The sequence below is a fragment of the Aspergillus stella-maris genome (genome assembly GCF_047715825.1).
Source record: "Aspergillus stella-maris strain CBS 113639 unplaced genomic scaffold BDV14scaffold_24, whole genome shotgun sequence".
In the NCBI taxonomy this organism is placed as follows: domain Eukaryota; kingdom Fungi; phylum Ascomycota; class Eurotiomycetes; order Eurotiales; family Aspergillaceae; genus Aspergillus; species Aspergillus stella-maris.
The window spans coordinates 41,786-69,469 of record NW_027396818.1 but is presented as its reverse complement, the minus strand read 5'-3'; the positions used below and the strand labels follow the sequence as shown (position 1 = coordinate 69,469).

The 27,684-nt window shown below is 51.4% G+C and overlaps 12 protein-coding genes across 12 annotated transcripts; 5 read left to right on the top strand and 7 right to left on the bottom strand.

Annotated features, from left to right (window-relative positions):
• Positions 1–82: 82 nt before the first annotated feature.
• Positions 83–2,586, top strand: BDV14DRAFT_172329 (amino acid permease). Its single transcript, XM_073768567.1, has 3 exons — positions 83–834; positions 885–996; positions 1,048–2,586. The coding sequence occupies exons 1-3, from the start codon at positions 579–581 to the stop codon at positions 2,390–2,392; spliced, it is 1,713 nt and encodes a 570-aa protein (XP_073628554.1). The 5' UTR covers positions 83–578; the 3' UTR covers positions 2,393–2,586.
• Positions 2,587–2,746: 160 nt separating this feature from the next.
• Positions 2,747–3,741, bottom strand: BDV14DRAFT_172324 (cytochrome b-c1 complex subunit 10). Its single transcript, XM_073768566.1, has 5 exons — positions 3,666–3,741; positions 3,542–3,600; positions 3,250–3,303; positions 2,977–3,124; positions 2,747–2,894 (listed from the first exon to the last, which is right to left on the bottom strand). The coding sequence occupies exons 1-5, from the start codon at positions 3,666–3,668 to the stop codon at positions 2,886–2,888; spliced, it is 273 nt and encodes a 90-aa protein (XP_073628553.1). The 5' UTR covers positions 3,669–3,741; the 3' UTR covers positions 2,747–2,885.
• Positions 3,742–3,874: 133 nt separating this feature from the next.
• Positions 3,875–6,639, bottom strand: BDV14DRAFT_172323 (putative disulfide isomerase). The gene is made up of 3 exons (XM_073768565.1): positions 6,161–6,639; positions 6,015–6,096; positions 3,875–5,963 (listed from the first exon to the last, which is right to left on the bottom strand). Exons 1-3 carry the CDS (start codon positions 6,382–6,384, stop codon positions 4,074–4,076), a joined length of 2,196 nt encoding a protein of 731 aa, XP_073628552.1. The 5' UTR covers positions 6,385–6,639; the 3' UTR covers positions 3,875–4,073.
• A 215-nt stretch (positions 6,640–6,854) lies between these two features.
• BDV14DRAFT_189426 (complex I NDUFA5 subunit family protein) lies at positions 6,855–7,693 on the top strand (the record flags this gene model as incomplete). Its single annotated transcript, XM_073771195.1, has 3 exons — positions 6,855–7,402; positions 7,464–7,568; positions 7,627–7,693. 3 exons carry the CDS (start codon positions 6,855–6,857, stop codon positions 7,691–7,693), a joined length of 720 nt encoding a protein of 239 aa, XP_073628551.1.
• Positions 7,694–8,130: 437 nt separating this feature from the next.
• On the top strand, positions 8,131–11,533 carry BDV14DRAFT_52874 (coatomer subunit beta'). Its single transcript, XM_073776970.1, has 6 exons — positions 8,131–8,363; positions 8,473–8,535; positions 8,587–8,608; positions 8,663–8,694; positions 8,753–10,021; positions 10,076–11,533. The coding sequence occupies exons 1-6, from the start codon at positions 8,346–8,348 to the stop codon at positions 11,267–11,269; spliced, it is 2,598 nt and encodes an 865-aa protein (XP_073628550.1). The 5' UTR covers positions 8,131–8,345; the 3' UTR covers positions 11,270–11,533.
• Positions 11,533–13,471, bottom strand: BDV14DRAFT_52837 (RNA-binding protein). The gene is made up of 8 exons (XM_073776969.1): positions 13,420–13,471; positions 13,301–13,363; positions 13,157–13,166; positions 13,027–13,083; positions 12,944–12,965; positions 12,824–12,876; positions 12,327–12,776; positions 11,533–12,276 (listed from the first exon to the last, which is right to left on the bottom strand). The coding sequence occupies exons 2-8, from the start codon at positions 13,351–13,353 to the stop codon at positions 11,797–11,799; spliced, it is 1,125 nt and encodes a 374-aa protein (XP_073628549.1). The 5' UTR covers positions 13,354–13,363; positions 13,420–13,471; the 3' UTR covers positions 11,533–11,796.
• A 1,135-nt stretch (positions 13,472–14,606) lies between these two features.
• BDV14DRAFT_199683 (putative ATP-dependent protease (CrgA)) lies at positions 14,607–16,793 on the bottom strand (the record flags this gene model as incomplete). The annotated part of the gene is made up of 2 exons (XM_073773338.1): positions 14,607–15,069; positions 15,145–16,793. The coding sequence occupies 2 exons, from the start codon at positions 16,791–16,793 to the stop codon at positions 14,607–14,609; spliced, it is 2,112 nt and encodes a 703-aa protein (XP_073628548.1).
• A 543-nt stretch (positions 16,794–17,336) lies between these two features.
• On the bottom strand, positions 17,337–17,721 carry BDV14DRAFT_52701 (uncharacterized protein). The gene has a single exon (XM_073776967.1). The coding sequence runs from the start codon at positions 17,623–17,625 to the stop codon at positions 17,395–17,397; it is 231 nt and encodes a 76-aa protein (XP_073628547.1). The 5' UTR covers positions 17,626–17,721; the 3' UTR covers positions 17,337–17,394.
• Positions 17,616–21,946, bottom strand: BDV14DRAFT_52711 (putative cytosolic regulator Pianissimo). Its single transcript, XM_073776968.1, has 4 exons — positions 20,101–21,946; positions 18,212–20,053; positions 17,993–18,159; positions 17,616–17,929 (listed from the first exon to the last, which is right to left on the bottom strand). Exons 1-4 carry the CDS (start codon positions 21,847–21,849, stop codon positions 17,710–17,712), a joined length of 3,978 nt encoding a protein of 1,325 aa, XP_073628546.1. The 5' UTR covers positions 21,850–21,946; the 3' UTR covers positions 17,616–17,709.
• Positions 21,947–22,293: 347 nt separating this feature from the next.
• Positions 22,294–24,599, bottom strand: BDV14DRAFT_172285 (prephenate dehydrogenase (NADP(+))). Its single transcript, XM_073768564.1, has 7 exons — positions 24,335–24,599; positions 23,919–23,979; positions 23,751–23,862; positions 23,543–23,691; positions 22,883–23,482; positions 22,672–22,803; positions 22,294–22,619 (listed from the first exon to the last, which is right to left on the bottom strand). The coding sequence occupies exons 1-7, from the start codon at positions 24,427–24,429 to the stop codon at positions 22,461–22,463; spliced, it is 1,308 nt and encodes a 435-aa protein (XP_073628545.1). The 5' UTR covers positions 24,430–24,599; the 3' UTR covers positions 22,294–22,460.
• A 132-nt stretch (positions 24,600–24,731) lies between these two features.
• Positions 24,732–25,836, top strand: BDV14DRAFT_172281 (40S ribosomal protein uS11). The gene is made up of 4 exons (XM_073768563.1): positions 24,732–24,888; positions 24,947–25,019; positions 25,093–25,253; positions 25,311–25,836. The coding sequence occupies exons 1-4, from the start codon at positions 24,819–24,821 to the stop codon at positions 25,460–25,462; spliced, it is 456 nt and encodes a 151-aa protein (XP_073628544.1). The 5' UTR covers positions 24,732–24,818; the 3' UTR covers positions 25,463–25,836.
• A 105-nt stretch (positions 25,837–25,941) lies between these two features.
• BDV14DRAFT_172279 (AAR2 splicing factor family protein) lies at positions 25,942–27,684 on the top strand. Its single transcript, XM_073768562.1, has one exon. The coding sequence runs from the start codon at positions 26,106–26,108 to the stop codon at positions 27,588–27,590; it is 1,485 nt and encodes a 494-aa protein (XP_073628543.1). The 5' UTR covers positions 25,942–26,105; the 3' UTR covers positions 27,591–27,684.

Below are 27,684 nucleotides of genomic sequence, written 5' to 3'. Positions count from 1 at the left end.
ATCAACAAAGTCACAAGACCTGTGCAACCTTCTCTCTTTCCTTCGCTCTTCTTTCGGCATCTTCTCTTGTTACATTCAACAGCATTCAAACACAAGTGCGTCAATTTCGGTTCTCATGACGAATACAACTGCAGCAATCCATGACTACAGAATTTCTTATCTCAGTCTTATCATCTCCAAATCCTTACTGACCTGATAACCATCCAAGCTTTCCCCGGGCACGCCCAAGTCTCCGCCTGAACCTGCCTGATTGAGAATGGTAGACATGCACTCTGACGCGCGGGGTCCCAGCTTCCGATCGCCTACTGGCCCAGACGCCTAGAGGCCCCTGCATTGGATATCGAAGTTATCGTTGAGATGATCACGAACCGTCTTGTCCTATCGGTGCCTCCGTCGTCTGCAGCAATGCGCGACCCCGTGCTGACTGCATATACATGCATCTGGTGCTACCTTAAAGGCAAGATCTCGGCCATCTTCGTCACCTGTTCCAACCTGGACTTTTTCCTAAATTTTGTGGCTCGTGGGCTTTGGTCGCCAGCTTGACTTCTATCGAATGCGACCGCTCATGATCAATTATCATGTCAATTTCCGGCAAGAGACCGACTGCGTCAAATGCGCAGGCCACTGATGATACCGCTCATGATCCTGTAACCTCCGTTCTTCCCAATGGAGATATCCCTAGTTTCGACGACTCGATGGATGCCGATGAGCGAGTTATCACAGCTCTCGGGTACAAGCAGGAATTCAAGCGCGAGTTCTCGCTATGGACAACGTTTTGCGTCAGCTTTGCGGTGCTCGGACTACTCCCGTCGTTTGCAAGCACAATATACTATGGTACATACCCTGGCGTGGTTGGGCGCTCAACAGGCTGATTCGCGAGACAGGTATGGGATATGCGGGGACCGCTGGGATGGTCTGGGGTTGGATCATAGCTATGATATTCATCCAATGCGTGGCAATGTCTATGGCAGAGCTTTGTTCTGCCATGCCCACTAGGTGCGCTCGAACACATCCTACGAGACTTTTAGACGGTGCTGACTTCTGCAGTGGAGGGCTGTACTATGCAGCTGCGGTGCTCGCACCTCCACGTTACGGCCCTTTCGCAGCATGGATCACTGGGTGGTCTAACTGGATTGGCCAAATTACTGCAGCCCCATCAGTGGACTACGCTCTAGCCGCCATGATCTTGGCTGCAGGATCTATACAGAACCCGGGCTATACCCCTACCAACTGGCAGACCTTCCTATTGACTACATTTATCATGATAGTCCACACGATCATCAGCAGTATGCCAACAAAATGGGTTGCCGTTTTCAACTCCTGGGGGTCAACCTTCAACATGTTTGCACTGGTCGCTGTCATCATTGCCATTCCCGCGGGCACTATAAACTCGCCCAAGTTCACCTCGTCTAAGGAGGTATGGGGAACAATCACCAACATGACCGACTATCCAGATGGCGTTGCCGTACTCATGACCTTTGTTGGAGTCATCTGGACTATGTCTGGTTATGACTCTCCATTTCACCTCAGTGAGGAATGTTCCAACGCCAATATCGCCTCTCCGCGGGCAATAGTTATAACCTCCGGCGTCGGTGGAACCATGGGCTGGTTCCTGCAGCTTGTCGTCGCTTACACCGTGGTGGATATTGATGCCGTATTGAACTCAGACCTTGGACAGCCGTGGGCATCGTATCTTTTCCAGGTCATGTCACGTAAGGGAGCACTCGCAATCCTTGCGCTAACCATTATCTGCGGATTCTCCATGGGCCAAGGTTGCATGGTGGCTGCATCCCGAGTTACCTATGCATATGCTCGCGATGACTGCTTTCCTCTCTCAAAGTACTGGAAGCATGTCAACTCTGTCACCGACACTCCAGTCAATGCTGTCATTATCAATGCTATCCTCGGGATCCTGATGTGTCTCCTTCTCTTCGCCGGTGACGTGGCCATTGGCGCCCTTTTCTCCATCGGAGCCATCGCACAATTTGTTGCCTTTGCTATCCCCATCGCCATCCGTGTCTTTTTCGTTGGGAACCGATTCCGTAAAGGACCATGGCATCTAGGCCCGTTTGGCCCGTGGATCGGTGGGCTCGGTGTAGGATTCGTTCTGCTCATGGTGCCAATCCTCTGCCTTCCTGCTGATACAGGATCGAACTTGACGCCCGACCTGATGAATTGGACTTGTCTGGTCTGGGGAGGACCGATGCTCGCGGTGACTATCTGGTGGTTCGTTGATGCACATAAGTGGTTCAAGGGGCCTAAGGTCAATCTGGAGCATGCTATACACGACGATGTAATTCATGGCATAGAAACGGAACAGGAACAAGAGGATCATGCTATGGTGCCGGGTGCATCTGCAGACAACTCGGGCAGCTCGTCGCCGAAGCTGTAGCTTTTCGGTCTGATATGTTCTGTCCGTTCTCATGTTCAGTGCCTTAGGAAAGATATTATTGCAATTATAGCGTATAGATGGCACTCCTTCAATGTGTTTGCTCCCTGAAAAGATCACATCTGCCAATTTACACCGAGTATACAGAATATATAATATGACAGGCGGGTGTGATATCTATATATATCTGCAACTCCACTTCACCCAGAGCCCCCGAGTGCTACCTTGTCTAAACAATCCACAACTAGATAAAGAAGACCTATTAGAGGCACAACCCGTCGCAAGTTTGTATCACCTATCGAGTGATCATCTACGTATTACTCTACGCCAAGCGCACAAGCCAGAAAAGATAAGCCATGAAAAAAAGAAGAATCTATGTGCTAACAAATCTCATTGCTATTCTACACAACACAGCACAATACAACAAGCCTACTCCACTCTATCAACTCAGCATATCTGCATACTGAAGACACCCGGAAGGCAAGAAACGAATTGCTTAGAAAGGCTATATCACGAACAGTTAGCACGCACCACCCACAACAAAATAAGATAAAACAAAAGGTATATAAGGTGAGCAAAGCACGTACGTTGTCCTCAGGAGGAACAGTCCGGTCAAGGTAAGTGTCGAAGAAAGGAAGTTGCTGGAGGATATCCTTGCGGACACGGGGGACCTCGCCGAAGAAGAAGAGGGCGAAGATACCGGCGGAGACACCGAAGGTTCCGGCGATGGTGCCGCTGTATTTAGAGATCTCGTGTTAGCTTTGCTTGTCTTATTTGTGGCTTGGTTTCTCGTTTTCTTTGTAATATGGAACGGATTGGGGTATGGCGGGCTGTAGGGAGGAGGGTCGGGGAGCACTCACATCTTGACGGCAAGGTTAGGGGTGATGCCGGCGACGTGGGGCTGGACGGAGTACCTATTTTGAGGGTGGATGTTAGTATATTGAATCCGGGAATTGTTGGGTGTTTGTATTTGTAGGTTCCGTTGTGCTGCTGCGGGTGCGTTGTCGTCGCGGTCGCCGGGTCGGACTCAATGGGCACGCCGGTCCAACGCATGGTGAACAATCAAGCTCCCAATCAATCCATTGGATAGAGCATATCCAAGCATTCGAACCCGGCAACGGCTAATCTCACGGGGTTATCGGGGCGTCTCACTTGGAAGCAAAAGGAGATCGGGCAGACACAGCTGCGGCGCGGCGGAGAGTCTGGGAGAACTGCAGACAAGCGAGAACGTTAGCAGCTGCACAAGTACAAGGTAGGGAAGCAATTGAGAGTATACCATTTTATGCGGTGTCTGTGGAATGGAACTTGCCAGCAGAGGACGTCAGGCAATCGAGGTTGAGCGGGTTCGCGACATCGACGAAAACCGGACCGGAGAGCCTACCGCCCGATGGCCAATCAGAGGTCTGAGAATAATAAGCACGTGATTTTCTATGTACAGCCGGCACTACTGCTACTATGTCTATAGCACAGTAACAGACCAAGATGCATGTTTTTGTTTTCTGATAGGTAAAAAAAAAAGCTCAGATAATACGTCTATATCCATTCAATTATATCGCTGTCATTCAATAAAGGACTAGGTTTATTCAAGTATTATCAAGATAAACAACAGAAGAGAAGAAAATGGAAAGCCTAAATATAGGGTAATCAAAGTAGCGTAACTGTACAAGACTCTTACATATCCACATCAGTCTACCTTTCCAGTCGAGCCTCCGTTAAGAAGACCTTCCTTTCCGTCGAGCTGGAGGAGGCCGCCAGCATTGCCAGCAATGCCGAGGATTCCGCCGCGGACACCACGCTTGAGCGCACGTCCGCGAGCCACATATGTCACGCCGATGACCGAGATGATGAGCAGGATGACGAAAAGGATGGGGTGGCCCGTGATGAATCCCTGTGAAACGAAGAAGATCGACTCAAAGGTACCGATGGTAGACTTGGGAGTCAGCTTGGGAGGGTTGGCAATGACGAGAGGGATGGTCTCGAGGATGGAGGTTCGAGAGGCCATAATGTCAGCGCCGCTAGAGGCGGTATCCCAGTAACGGCGGTTGTCCTGGTCATTGATGATGACACGCTCTCCCTTGGTAACATCGATACCGTATGTGTTCCTCAACCAGCGCTCCCAGAAGTCGCCATCAATCCAAGCGAACCTAACTTGTTTCTTGTCGTCTTCGTGAATGGAGACGTGCATGTTCTTGGCTGCACGCAACGCACGCTGGTCATTACGGTCTTCCGCCTCTTCAATTCGGAGTTGCTTGGCGTCTCGGAGCTCTTGTCGTTCCAATTGGAACAGCTGCACCTGCTTATCCATCCATTCAAGGGCGGCATTCTTCAGCTCACGCTTCGACTCCACAAAATCGTTGGCACGGCTGCGACTCAAAATACCCAGGACAACGTACTTGCCGTCCATGAGCTCGCGAGCATTTGTGGCCGTGAGTTCGGGAACTATAGGCAGCCAAACAGTCCGCATCCAACCAAGAATCTGTCGGATGTCCCTCATATCCTTGGGAGCAATGGGGTTAAAGTAGTTCGCTCGTCCACTTCGCGAAACAAGCAGGCGGGGCCAAGTCGAGATCCGAAACCTTTCGGCGAGAGCAGCGCTGTCTGTCTTCACAATTCTCGCATGACCGATCAAAGGCAACATAAGACGGTCCAAGGCGGCGAAATCCTCAGAGGTTGTTGCGTGGTCGTAGAAGTACAAGAAAACCACGTCTTCTTTCTCTTCGAGTTCCTTGAAAGTATCGGCGTCGACATCCTGGATACCAGACCCAATATCAACAGCCTTTTTGGCGTAGCTGACAAGATCACCAAGGCCGCGAAGACCGTTGTATTCCACGTGCTCTGTCCCGCGGAAAAAGTACATGGTAGGGAAGGCCTGAATACGGGCGTCTTTGCAAAGTCTCTGTTCGACTTCACAGTTGACTTCACCAATGTTGAGCGTGCTTTGCATTTCCTTGCCCAACTGGGCCCAGTTAGGGGCCAGCGCTTGGCAGTGGTGACACCAGGGGGCGTAAAACTTGATGAACCACGGGTCGTCGGATGCCGTAACTAGTTTCTGGAAGCTCTCTGCGGTGAGAGGAACAGAGATTCCTTGGGGGTTGACCGGGGGCTTTGGCTTGGGCTTCGTCTTTGGGGCGGCGTCTTTCTCAGAAAGAGTGTTCTCAGCAGTCTGCTGAGCGGCCTGTTCATTTTGCTTTTCTCCAGCCTTGACGCCCGCCACAGTGTCCTTGTCCTTAGATGCAGGAACTTCTGGTTCGGCCTTAGTGTCGACTCCCTTGTCGCCTGGCTCCGGTAGCTTCAGACCCTTAACGGGGCGAGAACCAGGCTTGATCGATTCCAGCTTCTCCTCGATAAACTCGCTGAAGCCCGCCATGGTCTTCTTGCCCTCATACTGCTCAACCTGTTTCCCGTCATGGTAGAACGAGAAAGTCGGGAAGTACATGACACCGATCTTCTTGCACAAATCGCCATATGCCAAACAATTCATGGACGCAAAATGGAAGTTGTAGAAACCGTCGAACGAGTTCAATGACCGGGTAGCGGGGGAGTTGGAAGAGGCCGAGGAGATAGGATCGGATGTCTATACTTGTCAGAAAACGTTGCGCGAAAGTACATGTTGGACAATGCTCACATAATAGAATTCATATAGAGTCTGCCACGTAGGAGCGATTGCTGTGCAATGAGGGCACGTGGGAGAGTACTGCTTGATAAACCTACCGGCACGTTAGTACGCGGAACGACCGAATGGGCGATACGAAGCCCAGGAGGACAACGAACCAGTATCCATCTTTAACAGAATCCTCGAAGTTATCAGGTGTCAGCTCTTTCATGGGCGGTACCTCTACGCCATTGAAAAGTGTGGATGCCGGGCCTGAAGGGGAGGCGTCGGACTCGGCTCTTTTCACAAGGTGTTTTGTCGAGATGCTCTGGTCAGAGGGAGCAGCGAAAGTAGGAAGCGCGAATAGCGAGAGTAACGACCATGCCAAAGTAGAGGCACGCATTTTGGCAGTAAATCGAGGCTCAAGGCCTAGGATTGTCGGTTGAAAACGAGAGTTGGAATAAGGGGACCCAATCTGTTGGATCAAAGGTGGCACATCGGGGGACAAAGGGCGAAGGCGAATAGATTTAAAGAATATGCGCCGTACAACCACAGCGAAGAGGGGTGTAGGCGTCAGTTAAGAGAAGCCGTCGATGTCGTGGAAAAAGCGGATTCACCCGCACGCCCTCAAAATGAAGACAGGAAAAGAATGTCTGGGATAAGACAAGAGTGAAGCTGATCTCCTTTGACGGGGTCCAGAGGAAGTGGCTGTGGCTGCCTCAGGCCCTGGAACGCTAGTTTCTCCGCCTCCCGATGGCACCTTCACCTTCTGCCGGTCCAACGACATACCCCGTCCCGAGCGCAAGAGAGAACCCCCTCCGGCTTTCCTTCAGGGTCAATTCCTTTTCTCTTTTATATACGCCATAGACTACGATGAGATCTACCTTCCGGCTGCTGGCCAGCGTCAAACCGGCCCGGTATCTGGAGCCTTTCGCTCCGACCGGTTTGACTGGTCTTAACACACACCCTAGCCCTCGTCCCACCCTGATCTATCTCTACCAGTCTACGCTGGAGAAACTGAAATCATTCCCCGAATCTTCCGCTTACCGTCAGTCTACAGAAGCATTGACCCGCCACCGCCTGCAGATCATTGAGTCCACAAAGCCCCCTGGATTCGATACTTGGTTGGAGCGCGTCAAGCAGACTGTCGGCGCCGAACCCGAGCGATTTGCCTCTCTTCGCCAGGCTGATGGATCTTATGTTGGAGCTCAGCGCCGCGACCACAGCGACAACGTCCGCGGCCGTGAATGGGACGGAGAAGGAGTGACACCCACCACCGAGGGACCTGCCCGCACACCGGAACAGCAGGCTCGTTGGGAGGCTGAAATTGAGGAGGCTACCACCGGTGCTGTGGATGCTGAGTCGGACTTCCACACCCAGCATATGAAGTGGGAGAATGAGCCCGCCTTGACGGCTGAGCAGTATGTTTGACGGCTCTTTGGCGATTGTTGGTGAAATTACTTGCTAACGAGATAACTGCAGGGTCTCCGAAATAGAGAACCAGATTGGCGCCGGCCTCATTGAGGAGGTCATTCAAGTGGCCGAAGGCGAGATGAAGTTGGTTGACACTCTGTACCAGTCCAAGGCGTAAGTAGTCCGTGAACTGAAGCGTTGGAATTTGGTGATCTGACTGACATTTTTGTAGGTGGGAGGAGCTTGAAGAGAAGCCGAAGCCTGGCCAATGGACTTACTTTGAGCGCAAGAGTGAATAAAGGATTGCTACCATGGACGATTGATAGACCCGAAACTACCTGTACTTATTAACCGACGCAGCCATTTAGTCGGGCAACTTTGCGACAATAACATTTCTTATGGTTCTCATATGCTTCTTTATGAACAATGTAACATTATTTGACTTCTGAGCTCTTTCTGAGCTCCTTCGCCGCCCTGCTTCTATACTTTCGTAGTTGAGGATGAAGCAATCTGGCCTCACACTAGTCCACTAGCTCAGTTTACATCAAGAAAAATTAGCGCAATGACATGGAATACACATTTTGGCTAATAGTGAAAACTATGTTGGTTCTGGAGATGTGCTTGACGAGCTATAGCAGGGACCATGAATTGTAGATCCAGAACCGTAGGCGGTGAGGGCAGCATCGCTAGTCCCCTGCGGATGAGGGCGACCTGGCGGGATTATTGCCGTCTCCTTGTGGACACATCGCTGGTCTCTACTTCACATTCAACAAGGCCACTTTGCTGGGCTGCTTTCTTTTCTTTATAAACCTCATCCTTGTACTCATCTTCTACCGCAAGACAATTGCAATCCCGGGCTGGGCTGGTTGTACGGCTCGTGGCCTGGTTCCCCTCCTGATCGATCACCTCCGACGCCGCACATAGTCGCGATTCTCCTTTCCCCCACACAACATGAGGTTGGATATCAAGGTACGATTGTTGGCCTACCGTCACATTGTGCATGTTGGATGCGCAGACTTGCACTTGAGGTGTACAATGCGCAACTGTTCACGGTTGCTGACCGACGGATTGAATACAGAGACAACTCTTCGCCCGCTCGGAGCGAGTGAAGGGCATTGACTTCCACCCTACAGAGCCATGGGTAAGTGCTACTGGGAAGCTAGAGAAACAGTTCCTTTCTAACGATGAATAGATCTTGACGACGTTATATAGCGGTTGGTGCATGCGTTATAGTTTTGGCCATGTTAGGTGCTAATTGCTGTGTTTAGGTCATGTATACATCTGGTCCTACGAGACTCAAGTAAGTCATATTTCAAACAGGCTGTTCTTCCCAGTCGACTAACATCTCCGTTTTCTAGTCAATTATCAAAACCTTCGAGCTCACCGATGTCCCCGTCCGAGCTGGTCGATTCATTGCCCGCAAGAACTGGATCGTCTGTGGTTCAGATGACTTCCAACTCCGTATCTACAACTACAACACCTCCGAGAAGATTGCCTCGTTCGAAGCGCACCCTGATTACATCCGTTCCATCGCAGTCCACCCCACGCAGCCGTTCGTGCTTACCGCCTCCGATGACATGACAATCAAGCTATGGGATTGGGAGAAGGGCTGGAAGTGTGTTCAGGTTTACGAGGGCCACAGTCATTATGTGATGGGACTGTCTATCAACCCCAAGGATACCAACACATTTGCTTCAGCCTGTCTGGACCGAACAGTCAAAATCTGGAGTCTTGGCTCACCGCACGCCAACTTCACATTGGAAGCGCACGAAACGAAAGGTGTCAACCACGTTGACTACTATCCCCAAGCTGATAAGCCATACCTCCTCACAACCTCCGACGACAAGACCGTGAAGGTTTGGGACTACACCACGAAGGCGCTTATTGCGACTTTGGAAGGGCATACAAGCAATGTCTCCTTCGCCTGCTACCACCCAGAACTGCCAGTCATCATCTCTGGTTCGGAAGATGGAACCATCAAGATCTGGCACGCCAACACATACAGACTCGAGCAATCTCTGAGCTACGGACTTGAGCGAGCTTGGTGTGTCTCGTACCAGCGAGGCAGACAGGGCGTTGCTCTGGGTTTCGATGATGGTGCTGTGGTTGTGAAGATGGGGAGGGAAGAACCCGCCGTCTCTATGGATGGATCAGGAAAGGTTGTCTGGGCACGACACAACGAGGTCGTCTCCACGGTCATCAAGGGTGGTGACGCCAGTGTCAAGGACGGAGAACCAATCTCGCTTCCTACTAAGGATCTGGGATCATGCGAAGTGTACCCTCAGACACTCTCACATTCGCCTAATGGACGCTTCGTTTCTGTCTGCGGTGACGGCGAATACATCATCTACACAGCTCTTGCCTGGAGAAACAAGGCCTTCGGACAGGCCCTTGACTTCGCTTGGGGTTCAAAAGACAACAGCAACGATTACGCCATTCGCGAGTCGCCTACTAGCGTCAAGATCTTCAAGAACTTCAAGGAAGTGAGCGGTGGCCTCGATGTAGGATTCCAAGCCGAGGGTTTGACTGGCGGTGTCTTGCTTGGTGTCCGAGGCCAGGGTGGGATTGGTATGTTCGACTGGGAGACTGGAAACCTGGTCCGCCGTATTGAAGTTGAGCCAAGAAATGTAAGACAACCCTGAGCATCCTCACTTTGAATTCGCACACTGACATCTGAATAGGTCTACTGGTCCGAGTCAGGAGAACTCGTCACTCTGGCTTGCGAAGACACATTCTACGTCCTGCGCTTCTCCCGCGAGAACTACATCAACGGCTTGAACGAAGGCGAAGGCGACGATGATGGCGTCGAGTCCGCCTTCGAAGTCGTTACTGACATCAACGAGTCCGTCCGAACAGGTCAATGGGTCGGCGACTGCTTCATCTACACAAACTCCACAAACCGCCTGAACTACCTCGTCGGCGACCAAACCTACACAGTCTCCCACTTCGACCAGCCAATGTACGTCCTCGGCTACCTCCCCCGCGACGGCCGCGTCTACGTCGCAGACAAGGACGTCAACGCCGTCTCCTTCGCCCTCTCCCTCCACATGGTCGAGTACCAGACCGTCGTCCTCCGCGGCGACATGGACACGGCCGCCGCCATCCTCGAGGATATCCCCCAGGACCAAATGAACAAGGTCGCCCGCTTCCTCGAAGGCCAAGGCTACAAGGAAATGGCGCTCGAAGTCGCAACCGACCAAGAACACCGCTTTGAGCTCGCGCTAGCCCTCAACAACCTCGAAATCGCGCTCGAGATTGCCCGCGAAGCACAAGCCGAACACAAGTGGAAGATCGTCGGCGACGCCGCAATGTCCGCCTGGAACCTCTCATTGGCGCAAGAATGCTTCGTCAACGCCAAGGACGTCGGCTCCCTTCTCCTCCTGCACACAGCAAGCGGCAACAAGGACGGCCTCCGCAGTCTCGCCGCCCAGTCCTCAGACTCAGGCCTGCACAACGTCGCCTTCTCAACCCTCTGGTCATTGGGCGACATAGACGGGTGCATCGACCTCCTCGTGCAAACGAGCCGGCTCGCCGAGGCCGTGCTCTTCGCGCAGACGTACAAGCCCTCGCGTGCTGCGGAGCTCGTGCTAAAGTGGAAGGAATCGCTCGAGTCGAGCGGCAAGTCCAAGATCTCGAGACTCATTGGTGTTCCGCCTGGTGCGCCCGAGGGCGTTGCGACTGATGATGACCTGTTCCCGGAGTGGGATGAGTATTTGAGGCTTGAGAAGGAGGGTGTTGTTGCGCCGGCTGCTGCTGTGGAGCCTGCTTCTTCGGGGAGCTTGATTGATGTTGAGGATGCGGAGGCCGAGGCCGAGGCCGAGGCTGAGGTTGAGGCTGAGACGAATGGGGCTAAGGAGGTTGAGGCCGAGGCTTAAGTGAGATTAATGTTGGCATGTTTATTCAGTGGTCATGAGAAGATTCTTGTGTGTGAGCAGGTGGTATTTCGACATGTTAATACAGAGGTACTATAAAATTCGCTTCGGGGAGCGGTCTTGCTATGCTTTATTTCCCTGTATCTGGTATCTGTTATCTCTTTCTTTCAGCTTCAATTATCACCTATTCTTATATCTTCCTGTCTCAATCTAGAATCGTTATGTTATAATGCCTCTACGACCATCTATTCTCTGCCTTTGAGTTGTAGCCAGATACAGCCAGAATAGATCAATGTTCAATAAGGTGTAATAGTACATGGCAGTAAGTCCTCCACCTCCGCGCAACTCCAAAGGCTCACACAATATCTGCTAGCAGTCTCCCCAAAGTCCATTGAAATGTTCGTATCGGCATGAGGCGAATTGAAAAGGAGGAAAATAGTGGCGCTGAAGTGGACGACGAAGAGCAAAACGGAGAGAACATTGAGCTATGTGAAGGAAAATCAGCCGTTAAGTGTTCCGACGAGAATTGACTAAGCGGACACACTGTTGTCTGTCCAGCAGACACCGCCGCCGAGACTGGCGCCCATGTCACTTTCCTCGTCCTCGGATCCATCGACAGAGAGAAGATGGAACCGATTTGGCAATGCTGCAGGCTTCTTTGAGGCTGGAGCGTCCCTCTTTCTACCAATTGGCATCTTTGATAGTGGTACTGCGCACTCGTCCGCGTAAAAGGCAATCTTCATGCCTTTGTAGGTGAGACGAGACATCATGCAAGAGCGAGCAAAGAGGGCATTATGCACGGAGTTTGTCGAGATATAAGCGTTGCCATGCTTGAACTTCACCGAGATCACGATCAGATTGTGGATGTGTTCCATATCTCTCCGGATCAGTCCTTCGGTGATGTTCGGATTGACGTTGTAGATGACCAGATTCCGAGAAGCCCCATTGCCGATCTTGGATTGAACAAACGGCGGAAGATAGAATTGTCGCTCATTCCACAGAGCTTCCACCTGTAGATGAAGTTAGAAGCAGGATATCAGAGTCTGGTTATAGTGCTTACTCGTTTGTCGGCCACGTACAAGCCATATGTCCTCGTGTGGTTGAGGAACTCTTGTGCAGCACTCTCTTCAACGAAAGAAACGCTTGCCATCTTATCGCGGGCCCATACATAAATATGCAAGATTGCACCACCTTTCACCGCACCCACAATGTCTCGATGGGTTGCCTTGTCAGGGAGACCGCGGATAAGTATGGTGCGCTGTTCAGTCTGAGGGGAGGAAGATGTGCTTCGCGAGGACTCGCCATAATCGTCCCTTTCATCAGTGTGAAAATCAGTCAGGCTGCCGTCATCCTCGTCAAGTTCAGCTGCAGTGGTGGATTGTCTCGCCGGTGGTTTGGCGACGAAAGATTCCGAATTTCCATTCAATGGAACATGGCTCCGAGCTGGATTCTCCGCCTCTTTCTCACTCTGATATGTTTCGGGCGATCGCGGTACGCCAAAGAGGATTAACTGGAAGATTTAGTGTTGGTGGTATTCCGATAGAAAGCATGCCGTACGTCTAGCGTCTCTTGGGACAGCCCTCCGCCCATAAGGGAGTCCTTTAGCTTTGCTGTTGTACTCCGTCAATGATTGTTCAGCTCGAAGGCGATCTCGTTCGATGCGCGCAAGGGACATACTGAATTGGCGGGCCGTTTCAAGCTATCATAAAAGCCGATGAACAATCAGCGGATGTCATTCTGTAGAAAGTGTTGCGACGTACCAGCTGTTGATATTCCACATTGGAAATGGTCACGACATCCGAAATTGAAGACATATTCTGAAGGACTGATAAGCAAGAGGAACTTCGTATCGCAAGGTCGAATGCGGAATGTGGCTGAAGGAGTACTCACAGAAGTGGTTCTGTTTAGAAGTGATAGATGTGAGCTGATGTTTAATGCAGTAGATAGGTCGAGTGGTCCACGGGATTGACGGCCGAGAAAGGGCCACGAGCAGACCAGGGACCAACAAAAAAGCTTCAGGAATGGACGACTGACCTCTGAAACAAAGACCCTGAAGAGAAATTCTCCAGAGCAACAGATGACGCCATAGTGGCTTATCTGGAGCTTGTCAGTACGGCTGTATGAATGTATCTGATCGTGAAAGGCGAACCAACAGTAAGTGAGAGTCAAGTAAGGCTGCTGAAACTGAAATGAAGGCAGCCACAGAGAAATGGAAGGGAAGAGAAAGAGGAAAGAAGAAGGAAGAAGCCAGGAAGAAGGTTGAGGTGGTAGATATCTTTTCTTCTCACACCTTCCACTTCTCCTTCCATTCCCCACGGTTGTTTGCCGCTGCAGCTGCGATCGACGCCCCAGTGTACGTTTGCTTTTCCTTTTGTCTTGCACTCTTTCCTCTCTCTTTACTTTGCTCTGGCCCTGAACTCTTTTGTGTCCTCCATCCCCTGCCCTTTAGCAGTCCAGCTCCATCCAAGCTCTCCCGATAAGGCCATCGAGGTCTCCACTGCGATCTACAGATCTGATAAGCCCCCGCATATTTAATATCACTGCAGAGAATCACGCCATATCGAGAAATTCAGCAGTCAGGTATTCTACCAGCGAATAATGCATCAGCCTCTAACCGGGCAGGCGACCATGCAACCGCCCGTTTTGATTGATCATCGCAACCGCGGCAATGGTGTGACCAACAATGCCAAATCACTACACAACCGCTGCTGTGGCGTCACACAAGCCAGGCTGCTGGTCTTGGATGTCGGAGATTGGGAAAAGACGAGGCTGACTTCGGGAGACAATCATGCGCCTCGTCGTCCACGGGAACGCGTTCCGTTTCGCTGAGGTGATTCGTTCACCGTCAACGGCAACGGATAACGACCAAGGCAGGAAGCTGTCGGAGTGACTATGGGCTAGCGTCGACCTTGACGCGATCGACGAATGAGCATTCGTCTATTCTTATCTACCTGGTGTTCATGGTTTTAGGTACATGAACCACTTCGACCTCTAGTGACCGCCCTCTCGACTAGCTCCAAAGAGCTTCGGTGGAATGCGCGCAAGTCCAAGAGCTCGAGTATCGAGGCACGAGCACGTCTTTTATAGAGACAAAGACTACCTTCATCTCAAATGGTTCGAGTGAACTCAGTGACCATGAGCACGCCATTACCCTCTCAACGGTCTCAGTCAGGAACCCTCTGGTTTTACTCCTCCCTGAAAAGCGGAATATTGGGGCAATAGCTTGGCTAACTTGCGGCTGCCAGAAGGACTCCTTACAAGAGCAATCTTCCAGATCAACGGATACGCTGCGCCGGCCGCGCCTGCCAGAGTTTGGGTCTACAGGCACAGCGCCCGGGTGTCATCCATTGACATCAGGAACAGGATTCCTGACCGAGTTGGGCCTTTGCTGCCCCTCGGCCTCCCCTTGTACCTCACCATGTATGTTGGTTTGTTCTTGCCACGTTTCTGCGGGCTGCTCATTGGCAACTCTCGCTTGCCGTCTCGACCTTATTGTCTGAAGGACGTTCGCAGCCATCTGAGTCGCGAATATAGCCAGAAAAAGGCCCAAGACCAGAGTTTGGGACAGATACGTTTCAGAGCCATCATGCGTCACTAACCCCGGGCTTCCCATATACGAAACGGCTCCTCCAGGGCCAAAAGATATCGAGACGGACATGCCAAATGGCGTGAAAGATGTGGCCACGCCTGGAGACCCTGAAACAGTTGTTTCAGGGCCATTAAACCAAGAAATTATGGTAAAGATGAGGAGAGGAATGGCTAGCCATAGAAGGGCAGCCCTTGGAGGACGACCGCGAGTGAACCTACAAAGTGAGTAGTGAGCCTTACTGACGCCAGCGCAGTTGCACGCTCTGGATTTTGAGAAAGATTGGACATACCAGCTTCGAGACTCCAGCCCCTTGACCCACCGAGCAGTGATTTTCAGCCTCTGTCTGACCGTCGTCGTTGACAACAACGAGTATTTTTCTTGATCACCGGGTGGTAAAATCGTGGCAAACCACCAAGGGAATAAGGCTGGATCGGTTGGCAATGCTCCGTAAGCCAGCAAGACACGAGGATGTAGCCAAGGTGCTCCTTGCCTGCGCTCCTTGAGGACAAAATCTACAGCAAGCTGGAATAGTTGCTGCGTGGACATGGAGTCTATGGGGTTTTCGATAATGTTGTTTTCTCTGCTGACAACGGCTGCCGTCTCCCTCGATTCTTGCGCCTCTTCTTCAGAGATCGAAACATCTTCAACACGCTGGATCTTACCCAGGTGGTAGCCATCCACCAGCTCCCAGCTATTCACTTTGAACCGTGACGTCCCAGTAGCGATAAGCAGGCTTCTTCCGTCAGGGAGCAGCTCATGACGATTGATCGATAAGATAGTGCCGTACTGCATAAACGGGGCCCTACCTAGTCCCGGTTGGCGCCGGCCTAGTCGGTTAGGCATAACCATGCCAAACTTGCGACTCCTGTTCTCCATGATTCTTTGAATCATAATTCGGTACCGTGGTTCGAAGATGTGCAGACCAATTGGCATAGTCGGAAATGCAAGCGAAACCACAGCCAGCGGCATCATTTCCTCTCCTCCCACATCAATATTGGAACACTGGTCTGCGCGCCGCGTGGCAACCTCGTCGGATAAAATGGTCTCGATGAGGTCTGATAGCTTCCTGTTGACTCGTTCTGACAGGACTGACGAAGACATGTTCAACTTCCGCCGGCAAACGGGGCAAAGATTGCTATGAGCGAGGGCCATAGCAACGCAGCCGCGACAGAAGGTATGCCCGCAGGGAGTCGTCAACGGGTCGATGATTAGCGAGTAGCAGACCTGGCAATCAAGCTCATTGCGTACAGCAGATTGAAGCTCCTCCATCGTACGAGCGTACGCCTCGCCACCAGCATGCACGGAAGGCTCATAGCAGACCCCAGACGCATTATAGCTAAGCCGTCCTTCCTTGACCAGACCATAAATACCGCCCAACAGGTCCAGTCCGATCTCCGCATTTTGCATGTCCGGCACCGTCCCACTCGATGAAGACCCGTTCCACAAGAGTCTATTCCCAGCATATGGCGATGTTCTTTCCGGACCCCCCAGAACTTCATCAAAGACTTCGACCAGTCTTGTCAAGGTAACATCAGCCGCACAATCCCCAAGGCAATGATCCGCCCCGCAACCGCCAGAACCCCAAGAACATGTGAATCCTTGCTTCCTTTCCTCATCCGCAGGATATGATACGCCCTTTCGCTCTCGAACAGTGGGCAAACAAGCTCGACATAATGTATCTCCGCACGGAAGTCGTAGCGGGGTTCGCAGAGGAAGGGAGCAGCGGGAGCATTGTATCAACCGGACAATGGCATACGGGGCGACATCGGTACGGTTTACTCGGGGCGTCGGTGTTGCGCGGTCGGAGAATGTAGATGATGGTGTTGTTTCGCGAGACATAGGTGTAGAAGCGTAACTGTAAGCGTCAATGTCTATGTCGAGGTCGCGGCCACGGCCATCTCCGTGCGGCGGAGAGTGCGGAGAAGGCGCATCTTCCATGGGTAGGTAATGCTGTTAAGAGATTAAGAATAATGTATGTATAGAGAAAAAGTAAACATATGTGCAGTTAATGCTATATCCGTAACAAAAGATCAGCTGTACAGTGGCTTCTTCATGATGCTGCAGTGAGACTGAGACCGAGATGAGGTGACTCGGCATCGGCCAAGCTGTTGAGGAGTTGCCGGCTGCACTATAGTTACAATGCGCTGCGGGGAATCCACAAAAGTTACATAAGCCAGCACAAGGCGCTGCACAAAAGTAGTTAATTCATTGACCATCCAAGCCTTCATTTCATGTATGAAGACTGCTCGCCATTTGTCTACAAGGCGCTTTAAGCTAAGATTTGAAATAAGGTGTGACTTGGCATTCATAAGACATGGAATCTCATATGGGTATTTACAATGCAGTACAACAATGCCTACCTAACCCAACCGCATCGATCTGTCGTTGAACCAAAAGCACCTGCAGGACACGAACACAGATAGGTATGGAAGTTAAACCAACACAGGAACCAACCGAGAAGTACCTAGGCAAGAAAGCATGTAGATTCGCAGCTCGGCTTCAAAAAAAAAATAAACTCCTTTGCATCCATTGATCCACATCAACTACGCCAACCAGCCTGGGATCGCGACACGACTGAACTTGAACTAAGAGAAAAGAGAAGAGGCAAAAATGAGATAAATTGTAGGGTGGTTGCATGGCGTGGGGGTTTGATTTTTGGGTAAGCATGAGGAGGATGAGGAGGAAGAGAAGGACAGGGGATGATCTGTCTCCGGCGGCGCATCTCACGCGTTTCGAGATCTGATTGACATTTTTTTTTCTCTTTCTTCATTGCTTTGCTCGTGATTGAAAGGTGGCCGACCGTTCACGTTGAGTACGTAGACAAAAGACAAAACGCGAGCATGTCGCGCCGCATCTACTCCTCGTCCTCTTCCTCCTGACTCGAACTCGCCTCTGAATCCTCGTCAGTCTCACGCTCAGACTGATCGAGCACAATACGGCGCATAACACTCTTATCAAAGAGATCAAGCGCAAATCGGCGAGCAGGTAATCGGAAGTGGTGGTTTTCCATGATACTGAGTGTCTTGCGGAAAATGTGTGCTTGGAGGAAGCGGTCTGGTTCTTTGGCTTTGATACTGCATTTAGATGTTTGTTAGCGTTGTCTTTGTGTGGAATGTGGATGTGTTTGGCCTGCTCACCTGTGGAGATCAGCTGCCGCGCGTTTGGCGAGGACGGTATTGCCCATGTCGGCGATGAGCTTTAGGATCTTTTCGTTTACGGGGTCGGGGTCTAGTGTTGCGGCTTTGTGTTTTTCTTGGGATGTGCGTTTTGCTTCGGCGGGGCGGGAGTAAGAGGGGAAGTCGACCTGTTTTCTAGCAGTTAGTATAGAGTCGTTTGGTGGTAAAGGGGTAACGTACCAAGAACAGCTTGCTAAAATCTGTAGGGAGACACAAACCAAGCGAATTGCCCTTCTGATCGATGGCGGAATCCCAGCCCGCTTGTCTAAGAACACTCAGACCATGCGGGCTGCGAGAGATCAGACCCAGCACAAAGAATGCTGTTCCTCTCATTGTCAGAACCTCTGCACATTCGGCGATCTTCACGATATCTTGGACGAGCTCTAAGCTTAGGAATGGCGCGCCTAGTTCCATGGAGCCAACGTTGCCCACGGCCCAGAGGCAGCCCTTGACTCGAAGGAGAGCCTCGTGGTCCTCTTCGTTCAGCTGGAATTCCGAAATCGTCCCAGAAAATTCATGGAAGTGCCCAGATTGCTCCAAAAGCTTGCAACCCTCTGCAGTGCGTGCCAGTTCTCGGTAGAAGTGAGGGGGTACCAAACCGATGTCTTGAAGGTCCACCAGATCTTCCGGTACAAGGCTGCTTCTTCGGGGTTGGTCGACATAGGCCCGGGATAGTGCTGCCTCGACGAGGCTTACGTAGGCATCGTTGCGTCCTAAAAACCAGTCGTCCATTTCTTGCGTGATGTAGTCGAGGCCGTCGAGGTAATGGTAGCCTACTGAGGTGGACAAGAAACGGAGGAGTAGAGGGGCACCGATTTCACCCAAGTGGTCTAAAGACGGCCGACATCTGACCACAAACTCAAGGTAGTCACGCTGGTTGCATGCTTCCTCTAGGATCTTCACTGCTACTTGGCAGACAGAGACATCTGGATCATATAATTGAGTCACAAGAAGTTTGATGACCCAATCTTGATCGCCAGTATCCGGGAGTGAGGGATGTGAAACATTTCCCATCGTATACTTCCGCAGCAGTCTTGTGGCGAAGATGCGAATCTCTTTGGAGCCAGTGGTGAGGGCTTTGGATAGGATCACTCGAAGATGGCTTCCCTTCGTATAGTCCATATTTCCCAGAAGCGCCTGAATGAGGTCGTCGCGATCTCGAAGCTCGCTGATATAGTAGTACATATTGACCATGCGCCATCTTTCCATCATTGCAAGCCCATTTGCGTCGCTGCTTAGCGTCCCTAGCATCGCGAAGTAGCCACCACTTAGAGTGTTCGCCATGTGCTCCTTGGAGAACAGTGGCGTCGTTGATGTTAGACCGCTCATGCGGTCTAGCTGGGCAATGCACTCGGCGACCTGTCGAAGGAACTTGTTCTCGGCCAGGTACTTTATGCCTTCTGTTGTTTGCACAAGGCAGCGCATCAATGCGCAACCTGTGCGAACATACCGCTGATTTGGTTTCGTGTTTGAGAGAACACAGAACCTGTATTTGAAAGGACGATAGAATCCCATTAGGCGTTTCATGAACTTAGAGCCCTTGATAGCTTCGTCTAACCGCTTGGGGTTCGAAAGGGGGCCTTCAACGATACGGTGGATCAGGTCCCATTTCCACTTGAGATAGTTCACAGTGTTCAAGACGTGTGTCTCTAGAATTGCATTGCGGAACTGTGTCTCATCCATGGTTGGACTCAATTTGTCCTTGTTTTGGTCTCCGGACAGAAGAGAGGCGGAAAGATCAACATCAACATTGTATCTTCCGGCGCCGTTGGCGATACCGCCGAGAGAGCGAGCCAGCGTTCTGTTGATGCTTTCGATTTGGTAGATAGTAGAGGTTGACACATCATGGTTGTCAACGTCGAATGTGATGGCGGGTGAGAGTAGATGTGGTAGAACTTGGAGCTTCGCGCTGACGCTTGAAGGTAATGAATGATGAGCTAACTTGAGTACTTCTGTGAGGAGCAAGGTTGCCTTTCGCCTCAACGATAGGTCTTCTTCTTCCTCGATGAGATCGCAAAGGGCCTATGTATTGTCAGTATAGACAGATACAATCGAAAAGGAGAGCTTACCTTGGAAAGTCCAGCATCAACTAACGCGGCGAGAATAAGTGTTGAAAAGTGAGCAGTGAGATCGAAATGACTTTCACTGCTGTCGTAGAATGTTCGAAGGTGTCTCGTGTCAGACTCAGATCTCAGATTTGCAACTCGCCCATATGTTGTAAGTCTCCGCCCGGCGAGGAACGACGAGGACCATGATGGTGGCTTGATCCTCAGAGCATCAAACAAAAGTTCCATGATGAGATCTCTAGCCTGGGGGTCCGGATAATGCAATGATTCTAGCAGTGACCTCAGAGGCTTCGCCCCGTCTTTTCCGAGAATCACCAACCCTGGCCACGACTTGAGCATTGCAGAGATCGCTTTTGCGGATGACTTCAAGCGTCCATTGCGAATGTTGTCTGCTAATGAATCGGTAAACGGTGCCAAAACAGCTTCAAGTTCACAACCCCCTCTGAGATGAGTTCTGCTGTGGGGCGTATCGAGCACATGCAGGAAGCATGTTATCAAGCTCTCTGATGCGCCAAATGTGCCTTCCGATAAAGCGTCATGGAGTGGCGAGAATCCACCAGCATAGGCTATCAGTTGAGGGTCTTTGACGAGAATTTCGGCGAGCGTCATAAGCGAGATGTTTCGAAGACGATCCTCATGGTGCTCAGCTACTGAGACGATTGTCCGTACAACAGCCCTGGAGATCTCCTTGACACCATCCTTGACATCGAGGAAGGCACGCACGAACTTCAGTGCCTGTTCCCGTTCAATGTTTGCCTTGCTCTCTTTAACCAGAGACAGGATAACGAGCTCATCTGTGTGAAGTGACCGAATGGTCTGGAGCGACTTGCGGTCAGCAATAGCATATCGAGTCAATCGATAGCCGGCTGCCACGACTTCTTTGCTGTCGCTAAGCAGCATGACCTGAACGCGTAGGCCAAAAACAGACCAAGCAAGGTCGTACTTTAGCGTTGGGTGTCGTCTGAAAAGCTCGACTAGGCTATTTGCACGCTCGACGTAGTAATCTGGAGACATCAACTCAATCTCCAAAGCCTGCAGCGTCTCCGCAAGAACGTATGTCGGTGATTCCATCTCCGCATCCATATCATCCATGTGATCTCCATCAGACATATTGGCACGAGAAGGCGACCGTATCGAGCTCCGCTCAAAAAGGCCCGATAGCCGGCTTCTCGGAGGAGTAGAAGGCGCCTGCGCACGTAATTGCTCCTCCTCGAGCTCTTGATGCAGCTCAACAAGCTTCCGATTAGACGAGCTCAACTCCGACTCCACCTTCAACCTCTGATCCCTCGTCTGCTTCGGATTTTTCGTCAGCAAAACCTCCAACATATTCTCTGTCCCCGTTTTAATCTTCATCTCCTTCGCAATCCGATCCCGTATAGCGGCCTGGCGCTCTTCCGTCGTCGGCAACTCCTCATAATCAACGCTGCTGCTCGGTCTCCGTGCGTACTGAAGGTCAGGTCGTACATCGGCTCGTGGGGTCGTGCTTCGCGAGGACTTCATGCTCTTCAGTTCCGCGCTGAAACTGCCCGGGCCTGCTGCTACGGAGGGAGCAAGCGACCCTACCCGCGGGCCGATACTGTTGCTCCCTCCAGACTCTGAGCGGCGATTTCGCCCTGACCGGGAGGAGGGAGGAGGACCGGGCCAGCTCCCGTCCACAAGCCCGTCATCCTGGCTAGACAAGGACCGCCCATCACCTGCCGCCCGGTGCTGGATCGATGTCGCGGGGAAATTCGAGTTGTATCCGGACGCCATGGGGCTCCATCTAGCCGCAAGTGAGGCGTCTCGATCACCTGTCGCAAATTATTCGGGCGATATCGAGCCGCATTGAGGTCACGACTGGGTTGCGTGGGAGGGCGCGGAGGAATTCTCTTTGAATCGGCGTTGTGTAGGTGCTTGGAAGGGAGGGGAGAGCGCTGTATTGCGGAGAAAGCGGTGGTCGAGTCGGAGATGTCAAGGGCGCTGAAGCAGGCGTGTGTCTACACCTTAATGGGGAAAGAAGGACAGAAGAACGATCGGATAAGATTCAAGGAATCATTGCTCTCCTCAACGGACAGAGAGCATCCGCTTGCTGCATGCTTGACTGTTTGTTCCCTCAGGCCCGATAAGTTGACCTGGACTTGGCCGGGCTGACTAAGAGCCCCGTCGTGAGGCTTCAGGCACACTCATTCTACAGCTTCAATCTACCGAGTACTACACCTTAATTTTCCAATTTAAAAGGGAACTGGGCTTTCATGAATGGTTCCTTGTATTTAAAGTTTATTTTCATTGCCTCGTTTGTTCGTTCGGCTTAACCGATGCCAATAACCTGATATCTACATGATCTCTACCTCACATGGTAGAAGTCAACACCACATCCATTAACATCATGAAGCCTCGTTAGTCGTCTTCTCGAGAATCGTCTTCATCATCTCGTTGCCAAGCTTGACGGCATCAGCGAACTGTGGTGCAAAGTATTGCTGGATTCTCTCAAATCGGTCTCGGTAGGACTCGAAGTCGCCGAATGAGACACAGTCAGACCACGCCTTTGACTCGTTAGCATACAGCGAAACTCTAGACTAAACAGATCCAACTTACCCTGGCTGCAAACGTGAATTCCAAATCGTCAGATCGGAACGTCTTGTCGTCGATGGCGGTATCAATGGCCGCGTCGAGAAGCTCTGGGTTGCGGAACAGGTACTCCGTCACTCCAAGCCAGAGACGGAAGAGCTAATCAATTCAAGTCAGTCTACTTCCCACAGGATATATAAATATATATATAAATATATATATTTGTCCAGAAACTCACTGGCGTCGAACAGATCATATGATCATACGGCACAATCCTCAGCTTCGACCAACAATCCACAATAGCCAACAGACTCAAATGGTTATTCGGCGGCGCAGCCTCCTTTGTCCCCTTGTTCAGCGAGAACCGATCGAGAACCTCATCTCTCAACAGTAAATCCTGCTTCTCTGTGCCTTCTCTGAACACGCTTGCCCCCGCAGCCCTAACCCTCTTCTTAAGCTCCTCCCGCTTGCCCTCGATCATCAGCTTGTAAAGCTCCGTCACAGACTCGGCATACTGCCTAATCTGCTTCTTTGCAGCTGGATTGAGGATTGCCAGTCCCGCATACACATGCCACTTGTTCGAGTAAATGCGCAGCGTGATGTTGATCTTGACGTTCTCGATCCCGCCGACCCACCGCGAGATTTCCCAGGGGAATTGCTCGTTTGCGTGCCAGGCTGTGCCCATGCTTAGGAAGGCAGCGTGTGTGACGGCTTGCGTATCTGCTGTGATGCGGTCGTGCATCTCGCCGCTGAGGTAGACATATTTGGAGTTGAAGCAGGAGAGGACTTCTTCGACGAAGCGCAGGCTTGCGTCACTTGCGCGGTGTTGGATTAGGACCTGGAACCGATTAGTTGGGTGTCTGATATATCAAGCGTTTCGATGGAAAATTGTACGTACCAATGGCTGGCCCTTGGGGTTGACTTGAGGACCATGCAGCGAATGGCATGACAAGATCTCTACATCCTGAGGGAGATGCTTATCGAAAGCTGCTAGCTCAGGAGCCTTGCAGGATGTCTGGCCGCCAACGATGGCACCAACCTTTGTTGCTGCTCATCGTTAGACATGGATATAGGCATGGGTCATGGGTAGGCATGGCAGGACATACACGGGCCGTACTCTGCGACTACCCTGTCGATAACACCGGCCTCTACGCTGTACAATATGAAATCGCTAATTCTTGAGACAAGGTGACCATTCGGGTATATTGTTACGCCGCTCTATACATACAATGAGCTCAAGGACAGACAGCATGAGCTGTGAGCCGAAGACGTACTTGTGCTTTAAATTCTTGCTTCAAATTATTATAACTATCGGGTTTGTCACATGCATTAATCCTTGAGGGTTAGTATAGACGTTAGTGAATATGTACAGAGAAGTTGTATGCGTTGTCCTAGAAATAGCAAAAATAGCAAGTTAGCACGAGACCCAAACAAAACGTGCGGGAATCATGTAGCGGGATTGCAAGTGAAATTTCAGACAAAAATAGTAAGGTAGCGAGGTTTTTACATCATCGACGGCCTGCCAGGTCACCAAACGCCAGAATGGCGCGGACTGGTTACTGTAGCGGGCCATGCTCGAGCCAAATGCACTCGGGTCATCATATAGAGGGGGCAGAAAGAATGAAGAAGAGGAGCTTACCGAAAAGACGCTGGAACTGTCTCACAGACAAACCAGGAAGAACGTGATTACCTCCATCCTGCGGCGCTCAACCGCTGGGCGTACATCTTGCCCATATCACCCATCCCAATGATGCCAATGGAGGCAGTTTCCTTTGTGAAGCCCATGATGTCGGTATTCTGTACTGGAAAATTGTATAGATGCTGCTTGCTCCAAATTTTAGCTTCTCTTGTCACATTGAACAATCGCAGAGTCTGTCCAGAGTCGACAGTGTTGCAGCAAAATAATCTGAGGTGAAGCCGGAGAAAAGAAAACTTAAATAGCGCGAAAAGCTCACCGCGGACCGCCTTCCGGCCCGCTTTTCTGCCGCTTTGCTGTTATTCCTCAGGCGCCGACTCCTCGCTTGACCGTACATCCAACCAATCATCGGTCGTCTGTAGCGGTAGGGCACACGGAAGCAACTCCACCGCAGATTTTCAGGATCTCCAGGTTCAGCGCCGTTTGAACGACTTCTTTCCTCTCCTCATATTCCATCCCACATCAGCAAATCGACACAATGGCTCCCAAGACCAAGGCCCCCGCCGCTAACAAGGAGAACGTCACTCTCGGCCCTCTGGCCGGTGATGGTATGCAGTTTCAAATGTCAATTTCGAGGGACAGAATCTAACAGACATGATTTTGCAGGCAAGCTCGTCTTCGGCGTTGCCCGTATCTTTGCCTCTTTCAACGACACCTTCGTCCACGTTACCGATCTCTCGTACGTTTCTGCTCGATGCGCTTTTCTTCAGCGCCCATAATGCTATAAAGAATACTGGCTAACGGTCCTTCAGCGGTCGCGAAACCATCACCCGTGTCACTGGTGGTATGAAGGTCAAGGCTGACCGTGACGAGTCCTCCCCCTACGCTGCCATGTTGGCTGCTCAGGACGTCGCCGCCCGCTGCAAGGAGCTCGGCATCAACGCCCTCCACATCAAGATCCGTGCCACTGGTGGTACGTACCTAAACCTCGACAATTAGGCGATTTGAACAAGTACTAATCACTGCATAGGTAACGGCACCAAGACCCCCGGTCCCGGTGCTCAGTCCGCCCTCCGTGCGCTTGCCCGTGCCGGTATGCGCATTGGCCGCATTGAGGACGTCACCCCCACTCCCTCCGACTCTACTCGTCGCAAGGGTGGTCGCCGTGGTCGTCGTCTGTAGGTATGTGCGAGTCTGGACTGCGCATTTGTGTGTTGCTTTCTCTGGCTTGCGGGGTCTACTATACGATCTTGGCTGGTTGGGTCTGGGGGCGCGCATTTGCTAGCTAGCTAGGCTGCATACTTGCTGCATGTGGATGGAATAAACGCGAAGAACGGCATTTACGCCTGGTCTTCAATTTTACGTCCGTTATATGAATAAGAGTCAGTTCGCTGGAGCATCTTTCTGGTTGTAGCTGTCATTCCGTAGAGGTCTTGAGCTTGTAATCCTTATATCTCGGAGATAGGGTACTGTCGAAAAATTATTGAACCGCCATGATTGTAGAACGGCCCCGCTCGTTCACCATACTTAGTACTCATAGCCCTGGAAAACATGTAGTCTATTTGACTGTCTATGTTGTATTTCTCATCTTCAGTAATCATCTTCAACATCGCGCATTGCTGGATTGACGTCAGGTCCGCAGATAGAATCTTCCGCGCATTTTCAAAAATTTCCCCGCATCGCCGACTAAACCACCTACACCAAACAACTTCACGTCAAGATGCAAACACAAACTCAAACCCTTTGTCCATAATACAAACGAAAGTGTTAGTCGCATAACTACAAACCCCCAATCTAGTCTTCCCAGACCAACCAAAAACCAACCATGTCGCAATCCCTAACGCCAACCCCAACCCTGCTAACCCCCTCCCTCCCACCAAAGACCCTCGTCGGCATCGACCTGATCACATTCACATCAACGCCCAACTTCCACGGGATTCGCAATCTACCGTCTGGCTGGCACTTCCTGTACACGGGGACAACGGAGGGGTTGAGTTTGCGCGTGGGCGGGTGGTTCTATATTGATACGAAGGATACGAATAAACGCAGCGGGGGAGGTGGTGAGTCTCAAAGTGATATATTGATCTGGAAATGGGATGAAAATACAGAGTGTCTCGAGCCCTTGGGTCCGGAACAGGCGGGGGAGGGGATGAAGTATAGGGCGAATATTGGCGGTGTTTGGGGGACAGGCGGGTTGTTTGGGTACAGGAGCCGAGTGCCCGTTCCTGTATCGGCGGGAGGTTCGGGGGCTTTACAGAAGGCTGGCGCTGGGGGTGGTGCTGGTATCGCCGAAGTGGATGAAGAAGACGAAGAAGAGGGTCGACGAGAGTGGGCTGCGCTCACAGATTCATTATCTGAGGCTCTTCTAAGTCGGATCACAGGATCACCAAGCGTCGACTGGGAGGGGAGAACGAGATGGGCCGTTACATCGGGCAGTACAGCGAAAATGGACGACGATGATATTCCTGGTCTTGAAGACCCAAACCCAGCTTCAACGTCAGAGGGCCCTACAACATCTACACCAGCAACCGTCACACAACCGCAACCTCAACCCCTCCCGGAATCAAACACAAAACGCCCCTTCTCCTTCCTCCCCATCGACCTAAAAATGACCTGGCGCAGCGGCGCAATAGGCCGCGAACGAACCGAAGCAGCGCGCGACAAATCCTGGGCGTTGGGCGAAATCATCCACTCTATCTCATCCAGCGATGATAGAGCCGGCGAAGCCCAGATCCTGGGCGAACTGCAATTTACATTCCTCATGGGCCTCACGCTCATGAATTTCAGCTGCTTGCAGCAGTGGAAGCGCTTGCTGAGGCTTATATTGACGTGTCGGAGTGCGATAATTACGCGTGCGAATCTCATTTCTTCTGCTTTGCGATTGCTATTAACGCAGTTGAAACGATGCGATGATGTTGAGGGCGGCTTGCTCGATCAGATGGGTAACGAGGGTGGTGCGGAGGGATCTGAATTCCTACGGAAATTATTGCGTGGGTTCAGGATCGCAATGTACGAAGTCCTCGAAGACGGCGAACAATCTGCAATTGACTCGCCAGTAAAGAGAGAATTCGAAAAACTAGAAGAATGGGTCAAGAACGAGTTCGACTGGGAACTTGATCGCGATAAAGTCCTTCGTCGGGGCATGGTACAGCTCGAGGATGGCGAGGAGGTTGAGTTGGAGATTGATGACCATGAGGAGGAAGATGAGTATCAGCCTGTTGTTGTTGATTTGGGCGGGGATATGGACGGGAATAATGACCAGGATATAGTGGTTGATGATGATGATGACGATGGGGACATGAGATATTAACATACTTACCTGGTACCAACTAGATGACAACCGTATAGTCTGAACTATGCAGATAGTAAACTACCACCATACGGATACCCAATTGTCAAAACAG

What these genes read in the sequence shown, in the direction of transcription:
- BDV14DRAFT_172329 (XM_073768567.1), top strand. Translation starts at nt 579, where the DNA reads ATGTCAATTTCCGGCAAGAGACCGACTGCGTCAAATGCGCAGGCCACT. An exon ending in TGCAAGCACAATATACTATG is followed by an intron (nt 835 to 884) that starts GTACATACCCTG and finishes TTCGCGAGACAG; the next exon opens with GTATGGGATATGCGGGGACC. An exon ending in TGTTCTGCCATGCCCACTAG is followed by an intron (nt 997 to 1,047) that starts GTGCGCTCGAAC and finishes TGACTTCTGCAG; the next exon opens with TGGAGGGCTGTACTATGCAG.
- BDV14DRAFT_172324 (XM_073768566.1), bottom strand. An exon ending in CGATCTCCTTTTGCTTCCAA is followed by an intron (nt 3,304 to 3,541) that starts GTGAGACGCCCC and finishes CCCTCAAAATAG; the next exon opens with GTACTCCGTCCAGCCCCACG. An exon ending in CCTAACCTTGCCGTCAAGAT is followed by an intron (nt 3,125 to 3,249) that starts GTGAGTGCTCCC and finishes CTCTAAATACAG; the next exon opens with CGGCACCATCGCCGGAACCT.
- BDV14DRAFT_172323 (XM_073768565.1), bottom strand. Translation starts at nt 6,384, where the DNA reads ATGCGTGCCTCTACTTTGGCATGGTCGTTACTCTCGCTATTCGCGCTT. An exon ending in TCTGTTAAAGATGGATACTG is followed by an intron (nt 6,097 to 6,160) that starts GTTCGTTGTCCT and finishes ACGTGCCGGTAG; the next exon opens with GTTTATCAAGCAGTACTCTC. An exon ending in CTCTATATGAATTCTATTAT is followed by an intron (nt 5,964 to 6,014) that starts GTGAGCATTGTC and finishes TGACAAGTATAG; the next exon opens with ACATCCGATCCTATCTCCTC.
- BDV14DRAFT_52874 (XM_073776970.1), top strand. An exon ending in TCTGGTCCTACGAGACTCAA is followed by an intron (nt 8,695 to 8,752) that starts GTAAGTCATATT and finishes TCCGTTTTCTAG; the next exon opens with TCAATTATCAAAACCTTCGA. An exon ending in TTGAAGTTGAGCCAAGAAAT is followed by an intron (nt 10,022 to 10,075) that starts GTAAGACAACCC and finishes ACATCTGAATAG; the next exon opens with GTCTACTGGTCCGAGTCAGG.
- BDV14DRAFT_52837 (XM_073776969.1), bottom strand. Translation starts at nt 13,353, where the DNA reads ATGGCGTCATCTGTTGCTCTGGAGAATTTCTCTTCAGGGTCTTTGTTT. An exon ending in ATGTGGAATATCAACAGCTG is followed by an intron (nt 12,966 to 13,026) that starts GTACGTCGCAAC and finishes CTTTTATGATAG; the next exon opens with CTTGAAACGGCCCGCCAATT. An exon ending in TGAAACGGCCCGCCAATTCA is followed by an intron (nt 12,877 to 12,943) that starts GTATGTCCCTTG and finishes GGAGTACAACAG; the next exon opens with CAAAGCTAAAGGACTCCCTT.
- BDV14DRAFT_52701 (XM_073776967.1), bottom strand. Translation starts at nt 17,625, where the DNA reads ATGAAGAAAGAGAAAAAAAAATGTCAATCAGATCTCGAAACGCGTGAG.
- BDV14DRAFT_52711 (XM_073776968.1), bottom strand. Translation starts at nt 21,849, where the DNA reads ATGGCGTCCGGATACAACTCGAATTTCCCCGCGACATCGATCCAGCAC. An exon ending in ATTTTAGCAAGCTGTTCTTG is followed by an intron (nt 18,160 to 18,211) that starts GTACGTTACCCC and finishes GCTAGAAAACAG; the next exon opens with GTCGACTTCCCCTCTTACTC. An exon ending in GCGGCAGCTGATCTCCACAG is followed by an intron (nt 17,930 to 17,992) that starts GTGAGCAGGCCA and finishes ATCTAAATGCAG; the next exon opens with TATCAAAGCCAAAGAACCAG.
- BDV14DRAFT_172285 (XM_073768564.1), bottom strand. Translation starts at nt 24,429, where the DNA reads ATGGGCTTCACAAAGGAAACTGCCTCCATTGGCATCATTGGGATGGGT. An exon ending in AGTCGCAGAGTACGGCCCGT is followed by an intron (nt 23,692 to 23,750) that starts GTATGTCCTGCC and finishes AACGATGAGCAG; the next exon opens with CAACAAAGGTTGGTGCCATC. An exon ending in ACCCCAAGGGCCAGCCATTG is followed by an intron (nt 23,483 to 23,542) that starts GTACGTACAATT and finishes AATCGGTTCCAG; the next exon opens with GTCCTAATCCAACACCGCGC.
- BDV14DRAFT_172281 (XM_073768563.1), top strand. Translation starts at nt 24,819, where the DNA reads ATGGCTCCCAAGACCAAGGCCCCCGCCGCTAACAAGGAGAACGTCACT. An exon ending in CGGCCCTCTGGCCGGTGATG is followed by an intron (nt 24,889 to 24,946) that starts GTATGCAGTTTC and finishes ATGATTTTGCAG; the next exon opens with GCAAGCTCGTCTTCGGCGTT. An exon ending in GTCCACGTTACCGATCTCTC is followed by an intron (nt 25,020 to 25,092) that starts GTACGTTTCTGC and finishes ACGGTCCTTCAG; the next exon opens with CGGTCGCGAAACCATCACCC.
- BDV14DRAFT_172279 (XM_073768562.1), top strand. Translation starts at nt 26,106, where the DNA reads ATGTCGCAATCCCTAACGCCAACCCCAACCCTGCTAACCCCCTCCCTC.